Genomic DNA, 18211 nt, shown 5'->3' with positions numbered 1-18211 from the left:
TCTGGTATGACATTGATAAGATCTGTAATCACTTTTTTACCTGAATTCTAAGTCTTAAATAGTTTTTCTGCACAAAGGGAATACCTTCTAAGGTCAAGTATATTATTCTTAATATTAATTTTGCAGGGAAGATATCCTTTAAGTACCTATGAAAGTGTCCTTATAGAAGTACAGTTTTGTGGCAATACATGTTCAGTGTTCTTGACCATGGAATCCCCAAGTATGTCTTTTAAAAAGTAACATGTGCAGAGCTGGATAATTTATCCCAGATTTGTCCGATTATTTGAAGGTCCTTTGTCCTTACATTTCCTCTGTCCTTAAATTTCCAAGACTAACTAAATATTTCATCAAGATTAAGGAGTAAGTTAGAAAGCCAAATGTAAAACATGGTGGATCTCAGTAACACTTGTGATTTTGAGCCGTCTGTAGTGTTCCCATTTACTAGATGGCTACTTTATTTTAGGTTTCACTGTAACTTGTAAAAGAGGCTGAGGAATTATCTTGAGAAGTTTTTCTTTAGTATTTCTCCTTAAATTATTCTTCATAATTCTCAAAACCAAGACTGAGGTGAGGGTCTGTCAGAATGAGCTTTACAAAGTTTACATTAGAAGAGAACAGATGGAAGATAGAAAACAAATATTTTAGAAGAGTAAATCATTACTCCTATTGTAGAACTATAGAAATGGAGGAACTGAGAAACTAACTAGGTCTGACCAAATGTGTTATAGGATCCTCACAAGTCTGTCTAATATGTTGACTCGTCCAGCTCACGTGTTCATATCTGAACGTCCTGAGACACTGCCAAGAGTGAAGGGTTTACGTGTTTATCCCACTGACTTCCCACCCTGCCTTTCCCCATTCATTAATACTACCGTGGTCTAGCTGTGCTTTCTCTGAGCATTCCTTGGAGCCAGGGAGTTCTTAGGGGGTCCTCGGGGACTACTGGGACCTAGGGACCTAAGGATGCCCCTTACCACCAAATCCAGAGAATCTTGGCTTGTAGTTGCTATTTCCGTGCCTGGAATACTCTTTCTCCTGAAATGCACAGGGCTCATGCGTCATTCCACTCAGGTTTCTTCCAAAGGTCACTTCCTCCAAGAGGCTTTTTCTGCATCACTCAGTCTATGCCACCACCATTCCCAACCCTGTCCATCTCCAGTCTTTCTCTGTCTGCCAGCCTCTCTCTGGTCTCCTTTACAGCACTTACTGCCACCTGGCATCAGGGTATCAGTGCATTTGCTTGTTCATCCACTGCCCATGTGCTCTGTCCCCTGTGAGAAATGACATTCCAGAAAGGACAGGAATTCTGCTTAGTTCAGTACTGTATGTTCAGAGAGTAGAAAAACTTGGCACATCATAGGCACAACTATTTGTTTATGAGTAAGTGAAGACATTGAGATTACATCTAAGATTACACTTTTGCAATGTTCAGCTACTGGTGGGCTCTACCCTTAGACCCAGGTATTTCTCTGGGCTTATAAGCTAGCATCACTGACTTCAGCCCCTCTTCCATTCTTTGTTTTCTAAACACTACCATGTCCTGATCTTCTATATCCCACTTGGTTCATGTCACTTCTCAGCTCAGAGTTTTTCCTTCTGTGACACCTCACTGCCTTCAGAATATAGTCAAGAGCCTTACAGCTGACATTTACTGCCTACCAAAATTTATCTCAAATGCTTCCCACCATTAATTCCCAGTGTTTTTCAACACTAATTTCCTAAACAATTTTCTTTTTTCTCCTTTATGCATTTATTTGTTCAGCCTTCAAAGATCCACTTAGATACTCTCTCTGTTGAGATGCTTTCCATGACCACATTGATGGAAAATATCCCCCTCCAGAGTAATTGATTGGTCTTATTCTGTTGGCATGTGTCACATTCTGACTTGTATAACAAGTGTTTGTACATACATCTCATTTTATTTACTAGCTTGTAAATATCTTCAGAATGAGAACACTTATCCACTTAGCAAAGTAAACAATTACTGACCAATCATTGGAAAATGGATAAAAGAATGAGGAATTTTGTTTTATTTGTGCAAATCCCCAGTAAAATCTATTCCCCCGTCTCTGGCCTAGATTTATCTTATTCACATGCTCATAAAAAGCAACTAATTAATAACAAACAAGCCAAGTATGTCTCAAGTATAAGATGTACACACAGGAGAACCATTTCTAGCTAATTTGGTTATGGTAGCTTTGGGACTGAGTCAGCCAGGAGTCAAGAGACTGAAAACCTGACTGTGACTTTCAATCAAATCATCAGATTCAGCCCAAGGAAAGCACAACAAAGAAAAACACAATGTTTCCTAGAGTAGGAAAATAAAAACTCTGTTTTTTTCCTGTGCTATTTAGATAAAAGCAGAAGTTTGGTATTGGTTGGTTTGTTTTAAATGTGCTACTTAAAAATCGTTGGTTAGCACTAACTCATGTCCATAGGCAAGCTTTTTTTTTTTAACTTTTCATTTTTATATTGAGGTGTAATTGGCATATGAGAAACCATACATATTTGAAACATACAGTTTCATAAATTTTGATGACTATAATATTCCCACAAAAACATCGCCACAATTAAGATAATGAACATATCTATCACCCTCAAAATTATAGGCAAAATTAAAAATTATTCTATTTAAATAACATACAGTATTTCTATATGTTTTATCAATTCAAATGCATTAACAGATTCATGTAATCACCACCACAATCAGGATATAGAACATTTCCAAAAAATGGGGCACCTGGCTGGCTCAGTTAAGTGATCAACTCTTGATCTAGACTCAGGTTGTGATCTCATGTTGGTGAGATTGAGTCCTGCATCAGACTCTGTGCTGACAGCACTGAGCCTGCTTGGGATTCTCTCTCTCCCTCTCTCTCTGCCTCTCCCAACTGGTGCAAGCTCACTCATTCTCTCATAACTAACTAACTAACTAACTAACTAACTAACTAACCTCCCTTATTTTATTCCTCAGTCCTCACATTCTCCTTTCCACTACCACTAATCTCTAACAACTACTTATCTGTTAGTTATCTCTATCATTTGGTCTTTTCTACAATGTCCTATAAATGGAATCAAAGTATGTACCCTCTGAAGATACACTTCTCTCAGTATAATGCCTTTGATGTTCAAACCTGTTGTTACTTTTTTATTAATAGCCTTTCTCTTTGTTTCCTTCCTTCTTCCTTCCTTCCTTCCTTCCTTCCTTCCTTCCTTCCTTCCTTCCTTCCTTCCTTCTTTCCTTTTGCTTTCCTTTCCTTTCCTTTCCTTTCCTTTCCTTTCCTTTCCTTTCCTTTCCTTTCCTTCCTTTCCTTCCTTCCTTCCTTCCTTCCTTCCTTCTTCCTTCCTTCCTTCCTTCCTTCCTTCCTTCCTTCCTTCCTTCCTTCCTTCCTCTCTCCCTCCCTCCCTCTCTTTCTCCCTCCCACTCTATCTTCCTTCCTTCCTCCCTTTTCTTTCCTTTCCTTTCCTTTTTTCTCTTTCTTTCTTTCTTTCTTTCTTTCTGTTTCTTTTATTTCTTTCCCTCCCTCCTTTTTTCTTTTCTTTTTCTTTTTCTTTCTTTCCTTTGCCTGCCTGCCTGACTTTATTACTTCCTCTCTCACTCCCTCCTTTCCTATTTTTGTTCCTTATTATTTTTCCCCTTTTATGGCTAAGTAGTATTTCAATATCTGGATAAACCATAGTTGGTTTATTCATTTCTGTGTTGAAAACACTGGGGTTGTTTCCTGGTTTGGGTGATTATGAATAGAGATACTATAAACATTTATGTACAAATTTTTATGTGTATAAGCAAGCTTTTATTTATTTTTTAATTTATTTATTTATTTTGAGAGAAAGCACACACATGCACTTGTAGGGGAGAGACAGAGAGAGAATCCCAAGCAGGCCATGCACTGTCAATGTAGAGCTCAATGTGGGGCTCAAACCCATGAACCATGCGATCATGACCTGAGCTGAAACCAAGAGTCAGACGCTTAACTGATTGAGCCACTCAGGCACCCCAGCTTTTAATTTTTTAGAATTTTTAAAGCTTTATTTCAAAATTATTTCAAAAATAATAATGGAGTGAGAACCAAATTTTTCAGTCTATTAAAGGATTTGAGATGAATTCTTAGAAAAATGCTGTCTCTAAAGGAAGTTGCCCATTTTCCCCCAGCTTCATAACTAAAGTGGCTCTATCTATTTGCCACTGCCCTCCTCCCACTTTTCCAGATAACAAAATTCTCATGGACATTAGAAATTCTCTTGGCTCCATGGTAGGAATCCCCATTGCTCTGTTTTGATGTGTTACATGCCATTTTTTAAATAGGATACATATGTCAGAGCAAGTGATTTCACACATTCTAGAGCTGAGAGCATTTCTGTTCTAATTAGTGGAACATAAGAGTGAAATTGAAATTTTGCATTGGTGGAAAAGGTAAGTCTGAGAATAAAAGGGGAGAATTGGAAGAATGTCCCCTCAGCAATGGAGAGAATTGGAAAGAACAATTGTATGTTATTGTTGGAATTGGATTCTTGTAGTTCTTCAGATATGCGGATCTTAGATTTATTATTGGTTCATTTAATTATTTAATTCAATAAAAATTTATTGGACCTACTAAGTGGCAGGTATTATAAACATATCTCTTCCATAATATTTTTATCCTATGAGCATCTTACATCTTATTAATATGTTATCATTGGGATTTTTTTTTAACAGGGGCCAATTTTACAGCTCGATCAAAGTCATTCGTTGTCTCACCTGCAACCATGTCAGAGAAGTCAACCATCATCTTGGCTGTTTCCCTGTGCTCAGTGGCCTCATGGCTGGCTCTATGCTGTCTGGTGTGCTGTTGGTTTAAGAAAAGCAAAAGCAGAAGTATGTAGATTGTTTTTCAGTATGAAAATATCAGGGGAGGTGGAAATATCATCATGTATACTCTATTAACATTTCTTTTACTTTCCCCAAAGAGAAATTTTTATGAAACTGCAACACAGTATACCACATGGAACCAAATTATTCAGTTCATACAGTAGAGTCAAAGATTGCCTAATCTTAAATAATAATAGCAATAATAATGGAAGCTCATGCTTATTGAACATTCACCATGGGCCAGGTTCTAAGTACTTTATACACATGAATTTATTTAATCTTTACAACATCCTTATGAAGTAGGTACTAAATACTATATCCGTGTTATGGAGATGGACCATGAGGTACAAAACAGCTAACTAACTTGCCCAAGGTCACACAATCAGGAAACAGCCAGCCAGTGTGGCTCCATACCCCACTCTCTCTCAAACACTATGTTCCCCTGCCCAGGTAATCTTCCAAAAAGTAAGTTCAAGACTCAGCTGGGAATGCTCTCTTCTCATTCAAAAGAGGGAAGAGAATGCTTGGTGGGTTTGTTTTTTCCTCTCTAGTAGTGTGGAAATCATGTTCTTGGACATTTTTCCAGAAGCAGATCTTTTTTGTATAGGCTGGATACATGGAGAATCACTGAAGGAAACAAGTTCTGTGAAAGAGGCTTCTTTCTTTCTTCTTTTTTTTTTTAACATTTATTTATTTTTGAGACAGAGACAGAGCATGAACGGGGGAGGGTCAGAGAGAGAGGGACACACAGAATCTGAAACAGGCTCCAGGCTCTAGCCGTCAGCACAGAGCCCAACACGGGGCTCGAACTCACAGACAGTGAGATCATGACCTGAGCCAAAGTCGGCCGCTTAACCGACTGAGCCACCCAGGCACCCCGAGGCTTCTTTCTTTCTACTCTGCTGTTAGAGGATGAGAGATACAGGTGCAGACCGGGTACTGGATCCCTTTCTCCACCCCATCAGATGAGTGGACGAAACATTTGTGATATTAGGAGATGCTAGGAAACCAAAGTGATAGGCAAGAGTGAGTACAAAAGAGGTGAAGCAAACAGAGAAAGTCAAAATAAGCAAGGAAAGAGAACGAAGTCTGGTGCCACTACTAGAAGGTTCACAATGCTTGGATTTCCTGAGAGATGCCGGGGAGGGAGGTTCCAGGAGATGCCCTCTTTATTTTGAACCAAGCATCAGCCTGATATCTCTCCCTGTCGTGGTAGGGCTGGGCAAACTGCAAGGAAACTCAAGGACACCTTGTTTTTCTCAAGAAGAATGGGATTTCATCCTGTCCACTATGATTTGTTGAATGCAAGTTGTGGTCTTTGCTTTAAAATCTAATGGAGTGTGTGTGTGTGTGTGTGTGTGTGTGTGTGTGTGTAGAGAGAGAGAGAGAGGGAGGGAGGGAGGGAGGGAGAGAGAGAGAGAGAGAGAGAGAGAGAGAGCTAAGCCCACCAGGTATGCTGGGACCTCCCACTAAGCTCTGCTCTGCTCACCCCATCTCTTCCCTTTTGTTCCTCAGCTATCGAGGAAGATTTTCCTACCATTACTAATATGTCATTACCTCAGTATCCTCTTTTTTGCTTTTTCAACTATCTGTGGACACTTTTTGCTATATTAAATTCCCACATTTTCCTGACTGGATGCAGACTCCTAACTTTCTTTACAAAAATGTAAAGAGATCATGAGGAACTTTATGAAAAAAATGTATAGTAATTAGCAATGGGTGTGGGGGGTGAAATGCACGTAATTAGTTCCATGAGTAATTTGCATTTTCTGCTTTTTATTTTCTTTATATCTTCCTTATAACATCCATTACTTTAGTATAAAAAGTATCATTCCCCATCTTCATCATGGGACACTATTCTCTGATTCAGCTGCACAGTCTGTGTCAACAGATTACAAAATTTTGATCTCAGGACCTTGTTACACGCAGTAATTATTGAAAACTCCAAAGAGATTTGTCAATGTGTGTTCATCTACTAATATTTCCAGATTAGAAATTAAAGGAGAAAATGTAAAATTTACTTATTTAGTTTAAAATACCAATAATTGGGGGCGCCTGGGTGGCGCAGTCGGTTAAGCGTCCGACTTCAGCCAGGTCACGATCTCGCGGTCCGTGAGTTCGAGCCCCGCGTCAGGCTCTGGGCTGATGGCTCAGAGCCTGGAGCCTGTTTCCGATTCTGTGTCTCCCTCTCTCTCTGCCCCTCCCCCGTTCATGCTCTGTCTCTCTCTGTCCCAAAAATAAATAAAAACGTTGAAAAAAAATATTTTAAAATACCAATAATTGGGGCACCTGGGTGGTTCAGTCAGTTGAGTGTCTGACTTTGGCTCAGGTCACGATCTCGAGGTTCGTGGGTTCAAGCCCCACGACTGGCTCTTTGCTGACAGCTCAGAACCTGGAGCCTGCTTTGGTTCTGTCTCCCTCTCTCTCTCCCCCTCCCCTGCTTGCTTGCTCTCTTTCTTTCTCTCTCTCTCAAAAAAAGTGAATAAACATTAATTTAAAAATATATATATAATAATACATGCGTTATATGTTAACATAATTAACAGTTTTTTTTTTTAATTTCAAAAATGATGTTTGGGGGCACCTGGGTGGCTCAGTCAGTTAAGCATCTGACTCTCGATTTCAGTTCAGGTCATGATCGCACAATTCGTCAGCACAGAGCCTGCTTGGGATTCTATGTCTTTCTCCCTCTCTTCCCCTCTCTCTCTCTTAAATAAATAAATAATTAATTAATAAACAAACAAACAAAAACATTTCTTAAATGATGTTTTCAAATATAGATAATGACAAAAATGGCACTTTTATAGAACTCTTTAATGTCTGCTTAAGAAAAGTCAGCATTGGGTGCCTGTGTGGTTCCGTGGGTTAAGCATCCAACTTCTGCTCAGGTCATGATCTCGTGGTTTGTGGGTTAGAGACCCATGTCAGGCTTTCAGCTGACAGCTCAGAGCCTGGAGCCTGCTTGTAATTCTGTGTCTCCCTCTCCCTCTCTGCCCCTCACCCTCCTCATGCTCTTGTCTCTCTCTCTTTCTCTCTCTCTCTCTCTCAAAAATATATAACCATTAAAAAAATTTTTTAAAAAGTCAGCTGGATTCTCTTAACAGCTTCTGTATTATATTTGCTGCAATGTATTGTTTTGACTGAAGTATATGAAGAAAATCCAGCCTCACAAAGATACATAGTAGAAGGGGAAGAGTATTTTAATAGCCTTCATAGATAATTGCAGATAATCCTATTTCATAGTACACCCAAACTGGCCAAGAGATGGTTCCTTAAAGGTACATCACAATGTACTCTTATAGTCCGTTACATGAAAATTAATCTATCATATACTTTGAGTGGAGACTCATCCATGCATGATTTTGAAATATGTGTTAGCTATTTGGAAAATATTGTTTCACTGAGTTACAAAGATGTTCCAAATGCTAATATATTGCATTCTGCAATTTTTTAAAAACTGCATTTGTTAATATCAATATTAAACTTTAAGAATTAGAAATATGCAATATTTGTAGTTGATAGAAGTCAAAAATTCTAAATCTCTCATGAAAGCTTGAATTTTATCACTGGCAACAAATATTATCAATTGTTTCATACAAGTTACAGACTCGCTTCATTCACTTAAAAATCTGCCAGATACCCCAGAATGAATAGCCAGAATCTGTCTTTCGTTCTTCCAAGTTATTTTAGTCTAAAAATGGTGTTACATGAAAAAAAATCAGCTATTTGAGCTACACTCAATCACAAAAGTGCTTTTCCTTGAGAAAAATGATCATATGCTGTGGCCTGGCAGCATCTGACATTACATTACAAATTTATGTGTTTATCCTCTGCTATCCAAAGTAGAATAAAAGCTCTATAAGATCAGGTACCAGATCTTTATTACTCATTGTCTTTCTATTGCTTAGAATAGTTCCTGGCATGAACAATGTAAATATATTTTTGATTAGTGTAGTTAATAAATAAGTGAATAGAATATAAGCATCTCATCAGTCAAAAGTAGATTCTTCAAGGTACCTGGGTGGCTCAGTCAGTTGAGCGTGTGACTTTGTCTCAGATCATGATCTCATGGTTCCTGTGTTCAAGCCCCGCTCAGGGCTATGTGCTGACAGCTCAGAGCCTGGGGCCTGCTTTGGATTCTGTGTCTCCCTCTCTCTCTGCCCCTCCACTTCTTATGCTCATATGCACTGTCGCTCTCTGTCTCTCTCTCTCTCTGTCTGTCTCTCTCCAAAAATAATAAAACATTAAAAGAAATAGAAGTCTTCAGTCAAAAGCACACACAATTTCATGAGCTCTGTGGATTGTACCCATGTCAATTTCCTGGTTTCGATACCATATTATAGTTATTTGGGTTGTTAACAGTGGAGAAGGCTGGTTTAGGATGCATGAACCCTCCCTTATATTTCCTGTGAATCTATCATTATTTCAAAATAAAAGGTAAAAAGAGTATTGTAACATTCCATACCAGCTCTGTCCAGTAAAAATATAACATGAACCACAAATATGAGGCACATGATGTAATTTTCTAGTATCCTCTTAATCTATCAAAAGTTATTTCAACATGTAATAACTATAAGAATATTAGGTATTTTACAGTTTTTCAAAATCAGGTGTATATTTTGCACTTACAGCACATCTTAATTTAAGCTAGTCATATTTCAAATGTTCAGTAGTCCTATTTGGTGGCTAGTTTTACTGTATATGGCTACTGAACCAACCTTAAAGTTGCTGGTCAGTATATGGGATTGTATTTCATTATTCCTTAAGCTCTAAATACATCATATGAATTCTATTGCATGTGTATATCACAATCATTTTGTGAGGGCATACAAGAGGAACACCTTAACCCTTAGGGCACATTTGCAAATAAAAAATGTCATTTCATCTAAAAAACAAGAAACATTCACATTTTTTTCATTATTCTAGAAATAAAAAGTGGAGATATTTCTGAATTCCAGACTAATGGTCAAAAGAATCACATCCACATCTCATCCAAACGCCAAGGATCACATGTAGAGACTGAAAAGGAAGACGCCATGATGGGAGAAGGTAAGCTTGGACAATGGGGATGATTTCCACAACAGAGACCCATCGTGGATGAGCTGTGGCCTCCCTCTCCACATGGTTGTTAGTTTCTGGATCAATTTAGTTGTTAGGCCCTTCTTTATTCTTTGTTACTTCTTCTCAAGGAAATTACACCCAAATACAGGAATATACAAGTCCATCTGATTCACTCAGCTATTAACCAATTATTCAAGTTGACATTTATAATTTTTTCTTAGTAGATGATAATTGGTTTAACATTTGAATTTGTTACATAGAGAAAGGGAAAACTAAAGCATAGGCATATAATCTTTCCCTTAGCTATTGCAAAGCTGCCAGTCTGGCAACATTATTGAATTTGGGAAATAAGACAGTGGTGTTGCCAAATACCAACTATGCAAATTAGGCTGAATACAGAACCCTTAAAAATGAGTCAGCTCTATGAAGCTCTGCTTTGTTGTTTTGTTACTTTTAGCAAAATGCATTATTTGCTTACATTGCACATTATGCTAGATGATTTTGCTTGTTATATTTCTATATTACCATTGGAATTGGTGCCAAGCAAAGAAAAGGTAAGCATTTATTCAGACCAATGATTTTCCTTTCCCCTTCTAAGACACAGAAAACAGGAGGACAGTGGGTAGAGCACAAGAGGGATTTGCCAAACATGGATATAGTGGATGAAAAATATTCATATAATTTTTATGAATCTGAAACATTTTGAAGTATACACTCTAGAAAGAGTAATATTTGTATTTATTCTAAGGAATAGTCAATTATCATATTTTCTGCTTGAAAAAAGAATATGAATTTTAATGATTATGAGTACCATGTTTAACTAAAATGTAGCAGTTCAATGTTGTTCTACCTCTAGTTCAGCAAACTCTGGCAAGTGTATGTGTGTGTGTGTGTGTGTGTGTGTGTGTGTGTAGATATCAGTTTGTTTGCCTGTTTGTATTTTTTCTCATGGAGGAAATGAAGTTAGTTTTTTAGAAATGTCCCAACAAATTAGCCAGCCATACTTCAGCCTGGACCTATGCCAGAAGGCGGAAGTAGGCTTGGAGTGGGTAGGTGTGAGAAGAAAGATAGAAAAGGACGGGAATTTTTTCCAGATTCCATCTAAGACCACTTTGTTTGGTTTCTAGAAACCTCTTGTCTATATTATTGCATGTAAATTCAGCATAAGTGTTTGAAAAGGCTCATGTGAATTCAGCACTGTGAAAAACAGCATATTTAGCCGCATTCTTAAGCAAACAGCAAGAGTGATGCTAATCTCCCCCTAATCTAATATGGCTATCTACATGAATCTCGGTTACCCTACTTAAATTAACTACATTAAGCAGTCCACAATGCCTGGGTGTTTTATTAAGGAACATTTTTTATCTGGTGGCTTATTAATAAATTATCAGGAATGAGATAAGGGACAGGGTTCCTGCGGAAAAGTTTAGATTGAAGAGACGGGAGTATTAGGGGCCATTTTATTAGGACATCCAGGTTAAAAATAGAAAGATGTGTTCTCCAAATCCTCCCTTAGGGACCATAGCAGATTTGTTTCCTTATTCCCTAAGCTATGTCCAAATCTGAAGAGCATCAATTCCAAGGCAAGTAATGAGGCATCTCCTATTTTCTTCAGAAATTATTGCCAGCTACAAAACAACTAATTGTTGCAAGCTTTAAATAAATTTGGTTTATTTCAGTATTTCCGTGGCACTTTAGTTTCCCTTTTCTCTCTTTTTCTAAACTTTTGGCCTTTGCAAATAAAGGAATTGGCTCTGTCTCTCATAAGCACACTGCATTTACTAAGCAATACCATAGCACTAAAATTATTCAGCTGGTGGAACTGTTTCCACCATCCAGTATATTGAGACTGTAAACTCATCATGTTATGGCTTTTACCAAAAATTGTGTGGATATAACAGGGGTGGTGGAGAGTTACACTGGGGGAGGAAGGGAGTGGTGCATATATCCCTCATATTTTACCATTACCAGCCAGACATATAGAGCCATCTGAGTCAGCTTATAAAATTCTTATTTGTGCTAGTCACTCTGCTAGTTAGATCTAATGAATTCTCAAGTTAGTTGGAGAGGCAGAAGAATGGGACAGTTCAGAGCATGAAAGCCAGGAGTCAGGCAGACTGAATTTAATCCTGACTCTCCTGTTGACTTGCTTTGTGGCCTCAAGGAAGTCAACTATCCTCTCTATGTCCATCAGCTCCCTCATTGGGAAAGTTGCTATAATAACACTGCTCACACTTAAGGTTGTTGTGCTGATTAAGTGAGTTAATATTACTAACGTGTGCAGAGCAATTCCTGGCATATTGTATGTAAGATATATATGTGTTATTTATTGTTGGTTCTTGTTATTTAAGACTCAGAGCCTTCAAAGGCATGACTCCTTCCTATCTTTGTAACCTTACTTTGCAATTCACCTTTATGCCCACTGCCCACACTCACTACACTAGCTCACTCCTCCTCAGGTGTGTCTAATACCTTCCCACCCATTTCCCTGCACACTTTCTCCCAGTTGGATTGCTTATCTTCACCTGTTAAAACCTCCTGAAGCTTTTAAGCACCAGCTGAAAAATGTTTTTGTTTTGTTTTGTTTTTTTCTCATAAAGTCTTTCCCAGTCCCTCCTACTTCAATGAAAATGAGTACTTCCTCTTTGGGTTCCAAAATATTAAATGTGTGCCTCGATGGCAGTATTTTTTCATTTTTTTTTGTTTGTTTTTAAGAATTCATTATACATAGATGGCTCTCTGTTCCCATAGGACAGTGGTTCTTGAGAGGCTAGTTTTGGCCCCCCAAATAGAGTGGCCACCTTATCCTGGTTTTCCCAGAACTTTGCCAGTTTTAAAAATCAAAGGCTTGTGTCTCAACAACTCCCTGTATCCCAGACAAATGGGGACAGTTATCCAACCTCCAGAGGACATTTGCATTGTTGTCAGAGTTGTCACAGGGAGGGGGGACACTACTGACATCTAGTGAGAAGAAATTAGGGATACCATAAACATCTTACAATGCACAGGACCACCCCACAGTAAAGATTATTTGGCTCAAGATATCAATAATGCCAAGGCTGAGAAACCCTGGAAGAAGCTATTGTCTTTGTAATATGTTGATGAGAGATGCTGGAATGGCTTACTAAATGTAGTTAGATTATGTTTCCCGATAAATATTGGATAAGTATTTATTTGCCTCCTGATATTTGTTTAGTACTTTATTAGATTTTCTCTGTATAGTTAGTTGCAGAGAGGTGATATCTGGTCCCCTGTCTTTTATGAGTGTGCAATTTGGTTGGGACACAAAAATAATATTTTGGGTAAAATGAAAGAACAATTCTAGGCAACAATTAAGTGTAAAGCAATCACAACAAACAATATGTATTTGATGAACGTGTAAGGATTGGAGATAATTCCCCAAGAGTGAAAAGAATATCACTATCTTAAGTTACATGTTTAGTCCTTCAAGCTCCTAAATCATATCACACTGTTTCAAATCCCATTTGCTAAGTGCCTGGTTGTCCAGTTTGCACACACTCAGGTTTACAGAAATGCCAGGGAGGGAGTCTAGTTTTGCTCTGTCGAAGCTCCATTTTGTATTATTCCTTCTCAACTGTTCCCTTCCTCCCCTAATTTAGTTAACAGGGAGCAGATCTCCCAGGTGAGACACCTCAGAGTTCTCTTTACCTCCTGGTGCTCCCCATACCACCCTGTGCGCTTGCTCACCAAGTTTGAATAACAACACCACTGTAACCTCTTTGGTATCCACCTTCCCCTATATTGTTTCACAGATGTATCTTCACTTCAGTCTTAGTTAATACACCCATTATAGATGTCCACTCCTCCTGTCCTTCTTTTCTCTCCAGGACAACATTCCCCATACACAACTTCTCCCAGCTTCAAAATGACATTTTCCAATGTATCTACACACCTAAAGTCTCTACTCCTTCCAATCCCAGATCAAATTCAGTTTCTCCTTTTTTTTTTAAGCTAGAATAAATAATCCCCTTGTGTGAACTTTTATAACACTTCCCTCTTGTTCACTTAACACCTTTTATATATAATATAGTTATGGGTGTTCATGTAGTTCTGATCTTTTTGAATAAATTCTGTATATTTTCTAATTCCAGCAGCACTGTTACCATAGGGTATTAGGATATTAGACTGCTTATAATTATTGTTATTGAGTGAATGGTGAAAGCAAAGATGAAATGAGACCTGTTCCTGCCCTTCTCCCTTTCTAGAGAAACCTGGATTCCAGCAGTTTTTTCAACTGCTGTAAAAAAGCCCCCTTATTTTTCTAAAAGAGATGCAGAAAGTTTATTCAGGTTCACAAACAACAGGATCATGACTGTACGTCTTTGGGGTCCTACCAATTGGCAAAATGTGACTGACTTGCAGGCAGAATGCTATCTAGTGCCACCTTAGTTTCCTTGCTATTGCCTTTGTCTTTGTGTGACTGCTACTGCTGCAGACCCCAGTGCTCCCTTCTCTAGACATTGCAGGTCTTTGGCCACTTTTTTTTTTTTTTTTTTTTTTTTTTTTTTTTTGTGAAACCTCTGTTCCCAGTGCTGGGAACTGAAAATTCATGAAAAAATGGCAAGATATTATGGATTTGTGACTATAATCATTAACTTCAAGGTTTTATGTCTACCACTTTAGGGTCCTATTGACTGTATATGGTGTATTTTATGAATATTAAATAAAAAGGACTGTGAATTTACCTTTGTAAGTACAGACCTATAAGAATGACAGGGAGAGGGAAGAAGAGAGCTGGCCACAAGATGTCCAAAAGCAGGGAAGACCAAAACAGCTCTGGACTAAAAATTGTCCCACGTTCCCAGGAAAGTAGAACTATATTTGGAAATTATTAATAAATAGCCTGCCCATGTCATATAATTAAAAATATATGAACATCTCCTAATTTAAAAATGTAAATAAAATCTAGCACTTAATTCCTTAAGAAAATTTTTAAAATGGGAATATTTTTTAAAATACCAAGGGTAAGAGACTTTCAGCTAAATAAGATGGAGAGTTCCAATGTTCTCTGTAAGCAAGATCCAATATCATGTTTAGCAAGGGAATATCAGAAGAGGTACTACTCACATTAAGATAAAACAAATAACTCATTACCACAACTTTATAACATATTTTAGAATGCTAGGAAATACAATATAAAAAAAAACTAAGAGAATGTTAGAGAAAATACATGATTGTAGATGATATAACTGTTTAATACTAACTTAAAAGATGTAACCCATAAATGCTATAATTTATAAATAATTTGAATTGCTTACACAAAAATTATGTTGGTCTATGCAAAAATAATATTGTATAAGCCAGTGGCATACAGTTAGAAGGCATATTGAAATGCATAATAGTGACTAAAGATGATGCTGTCTTGGAAAACAATGTTAACAAGAGGTATATTAGACTTTTATATAAAAAATAAACTATATTGCATAGTTTAAAGAGCAGACTTGATTACATAGGGAATTGCACCATGTTTCTAATTGGATTGAGTAATATTGCAAAGAAATCAGTAACTCCTAAATTAATTTTGGTTTAATGCAGCTGCCATTATTTTATACTAAGTAGAACATCATGATTCTAAAGTTCTTCAGATAATACAGAACAATGATACAAAGCCAATTTTTTTAATTTTTTTATTTTTTTTTACATTTATTTATTTTGAGACAGAGACAGTGTGAGTCAGGCAAGGCAGAGAGAAAGAATCCCAAGCAGGCTCCACAGAATCCAATGTGGAGCTCGAACCCACAAAGTTGTAAGATCATGACCTGAGCCAAAACCAAGAGTCAGACACTTAACTGAGCCACCCAGGCCTCCCAAAGCCAAAATTTTAATAAGAAATTGAGTTTAGGCAGTAGGGATGGGTAGCTCAACCAGAGAAATAATATTTATGTTACTATTTTCAGACAATATAATACTGACATAAGCATATATGCAGATGTTAGTTCAAATAAATGAGATATAGATATTAGATATATAAATGTAACATGATAAGAGATAATAAAAATAAAACAACTGTTAGTCTTTAAATGGGGTTAGTAAATTTGACTGTTTACAACATTTATCAATCTAGACTCACACTTCAAAAATTATACCAAAGTAAACCCCATATGGATTCATGAGTGAATTCAGGTTCACTAAAACATATCCACTGCTAGAATATTATAAAACAATAAATAAACACTCATGATATAATTTGGAATTAAAGGCATTTTTCTCTCATATTTTTAAAATTTCCGTAGCTTATTTGCAATGCATTATTCAAAACATATAATTTTTCTCTTCAAGGAAAAAATCTAATGAATCTTAATTGTTGCATATACCTTCTTAAACATGTAGGCAGAACTGCTGCCCTGATTGACAAATGAGAAACCAAAGTGGAGTACATTCTTTTTTTTTCCCACTGTTAATATGTCTTCTTTTTTTATGTTTTTTTATTTCTATAATTTATTTATTTTTTATAATTTACATCCAAATTACCACCTAGTGTAACAATGATTTCAGGAGTAGATTCCTTAAGCCCCTTACCCATTTAGCCCATCCTCCCCGCCACAACCCCTCCAGCAACCCTCTATTTTTTTCTCCATATTTAAGAGTCTTTTATGTTTTGTCCCCTTCCTGTTTTTATATTATTTTTGCTTCCCTTCCCTTATGTTCATCTGTTTTGTCTCTTAAAGTCCCCATGTGAATAAAGTCATATGATATTTGTCTTTCTCTAACTAATTTCGCTTAGTATAATACCCTCTAGTTCCATCCACGTAGTTGCAAAGAGCTAAGTTTAATTCTTTTTGGTTGCAGAGTAATAATCCATTATATATACATATATATAATATATGTATATATATTGTATATATATGTATATATACATACCACATTTTCTTTATCCATTGATCCATAGATGGACATTTGGGCTCTTTCCATACTTTGCCTATTGTGGATAGTGCTGATATAAACATTGGGGTGCATGTGTCCCTTTGAAACAGAATACCTGTATCCCTTGGATAAACAGTAGTGCAATTGCTGAGTCATAGGGTAGTTCTATTTTTAATTTTTTGAGGAATCTCCATACTGTTTTCCAGAATGGCTGTACCAGTTTACATTCCCACCAGCAATGCAAAAGAGATCCTCTTCCTCCGCATCCTCGCCAACATCTGTTGTTGCTTGAGTTGTTAACGTTGGCCACTCTGACAGGTGTTAGGTGGTATCTCATTGTGGTTTTGATTTATATTTCCCTGATGATGAGTGATGTTGAGCATTTTTTCATGTGTCTGTTAGCTATCTGTGTGTCTTCTTCGGGGAAGTGTCTATTCATGTCTTTTGCCCATTTCGTCACTGGATTATATGTTTTTTGAGTGTTGAGTTTGATAAGTTCCCTATAGATTTTGGATACTAAAACTTTATCTGATATGTCGTTTGCAAATATCTTCTCCCATTCTGTCAGTTGCCTTTTAGTTTTGCTGATTGTTTCATTGACTGAGCAGAAGCTGTTTATTTGGATGCGGTCCAAATAGTTCATTTTTGCTTTTGTTTCTCTTGCCTGTGGAGACGTGTTGAGTAAGAAGTTGCTGTGGCCACGGTCAAAGAGGTTTTTGCCTGCTTTCTCCTTGAGGATTTTGATGGCTTCCTGTCTTACATTTAGGTCTTTTATCCATTTTGAGTTTATTTTTGTGTGTGGTGTAAGAAAGTGGTCCACGTTCATACTTCTGCATGTCGCTGTCTAGTTTCCCAACATCACTTGCTGAAGAGACTCTCTTTATTCCATTGGATATTCTTTCCTGCTTTTCAAAGATTAGTTGGCCATATGTTTATGGGCCCATTTCTGGGTTCTCAATCCTGTTCCATTGATCTGAGTATCTGTTTTTGTTCCAGTACCTAACTGTCTTGATGATTACAGCTTTGAAATACAACTTGAAGTCCGGGATTGTGATGCCTCCTGCTTTAGTTTTCTTTTTCAAGATTGCTTTGGCTATTTGGGGTCTTTTCTGGTTCCATAAAAATTTTAGGATTGTTTATTCTAGCTCTGTGAAGAATGCTTGTGTTATTTTGATAGGGATTGCATTGAATACTTACATTCCTTTGGGTAGTATTGACATTTTAACAATATTTGTTCTTCCTATCCAGGTACATGGAATATTTTTCTTTGTTTTTTTTTTAGGAGCGTTCTTCAGTTTCTTTCATAAGCTTTCCATAATTTTCCATGTATGGATTTTTCACTCTGTTTAGATTTATTCCTAGGTATTTTATGGTTTTTGGTGCAATTGTAATGGGATCAATTCCTTGATTTTTCTTTCT

The 18211-nt window shown here is 37.1% G+C and overlaps 1 protein-coding gene across 1 annotated transcript in view; it reads left to right on the top strand.

The window, feature by feature from the left end:
* PKHD1 (PKHD1 ciliary IPT domain containing fibrocystin/polyductin) overlaps positions 1 to 18211 on the top strand; it is a 484305-nt gene that overhangs the window by 444823 nt on the left and 21271 nt on the right. Inside the window, 2 exon segments of the mRNA XM_043591641.1 lie at positions 4694 to 4852; positions 9773 to 9895. Coding sequence (XP_043447576.1) covers positions 4694 to 4852; positions 9773 to 9895 — 282 coding nt within the window.

Source organism: Prionailurus bengalensis, chromosome B2 (assembly GCF_016509475.1).
Source record: "Prionailurus bengalensis isolate Pbe53 chromosome B2, Fcat_Pben_1.1_paternal_pri, whole genome shotgun sequence".
Lineage (NCBI taxonomy): Eukaryota > Metazoa > Chordata > Mammalia > Carnivora > Felidae > Prionailurus > Prionailurus bengalensis.
The sequence above is the reverse complement of the archived record's forward strand: the minus strand, read 5'-3'. Positions and strand labels throughout refer to the sequence as shown.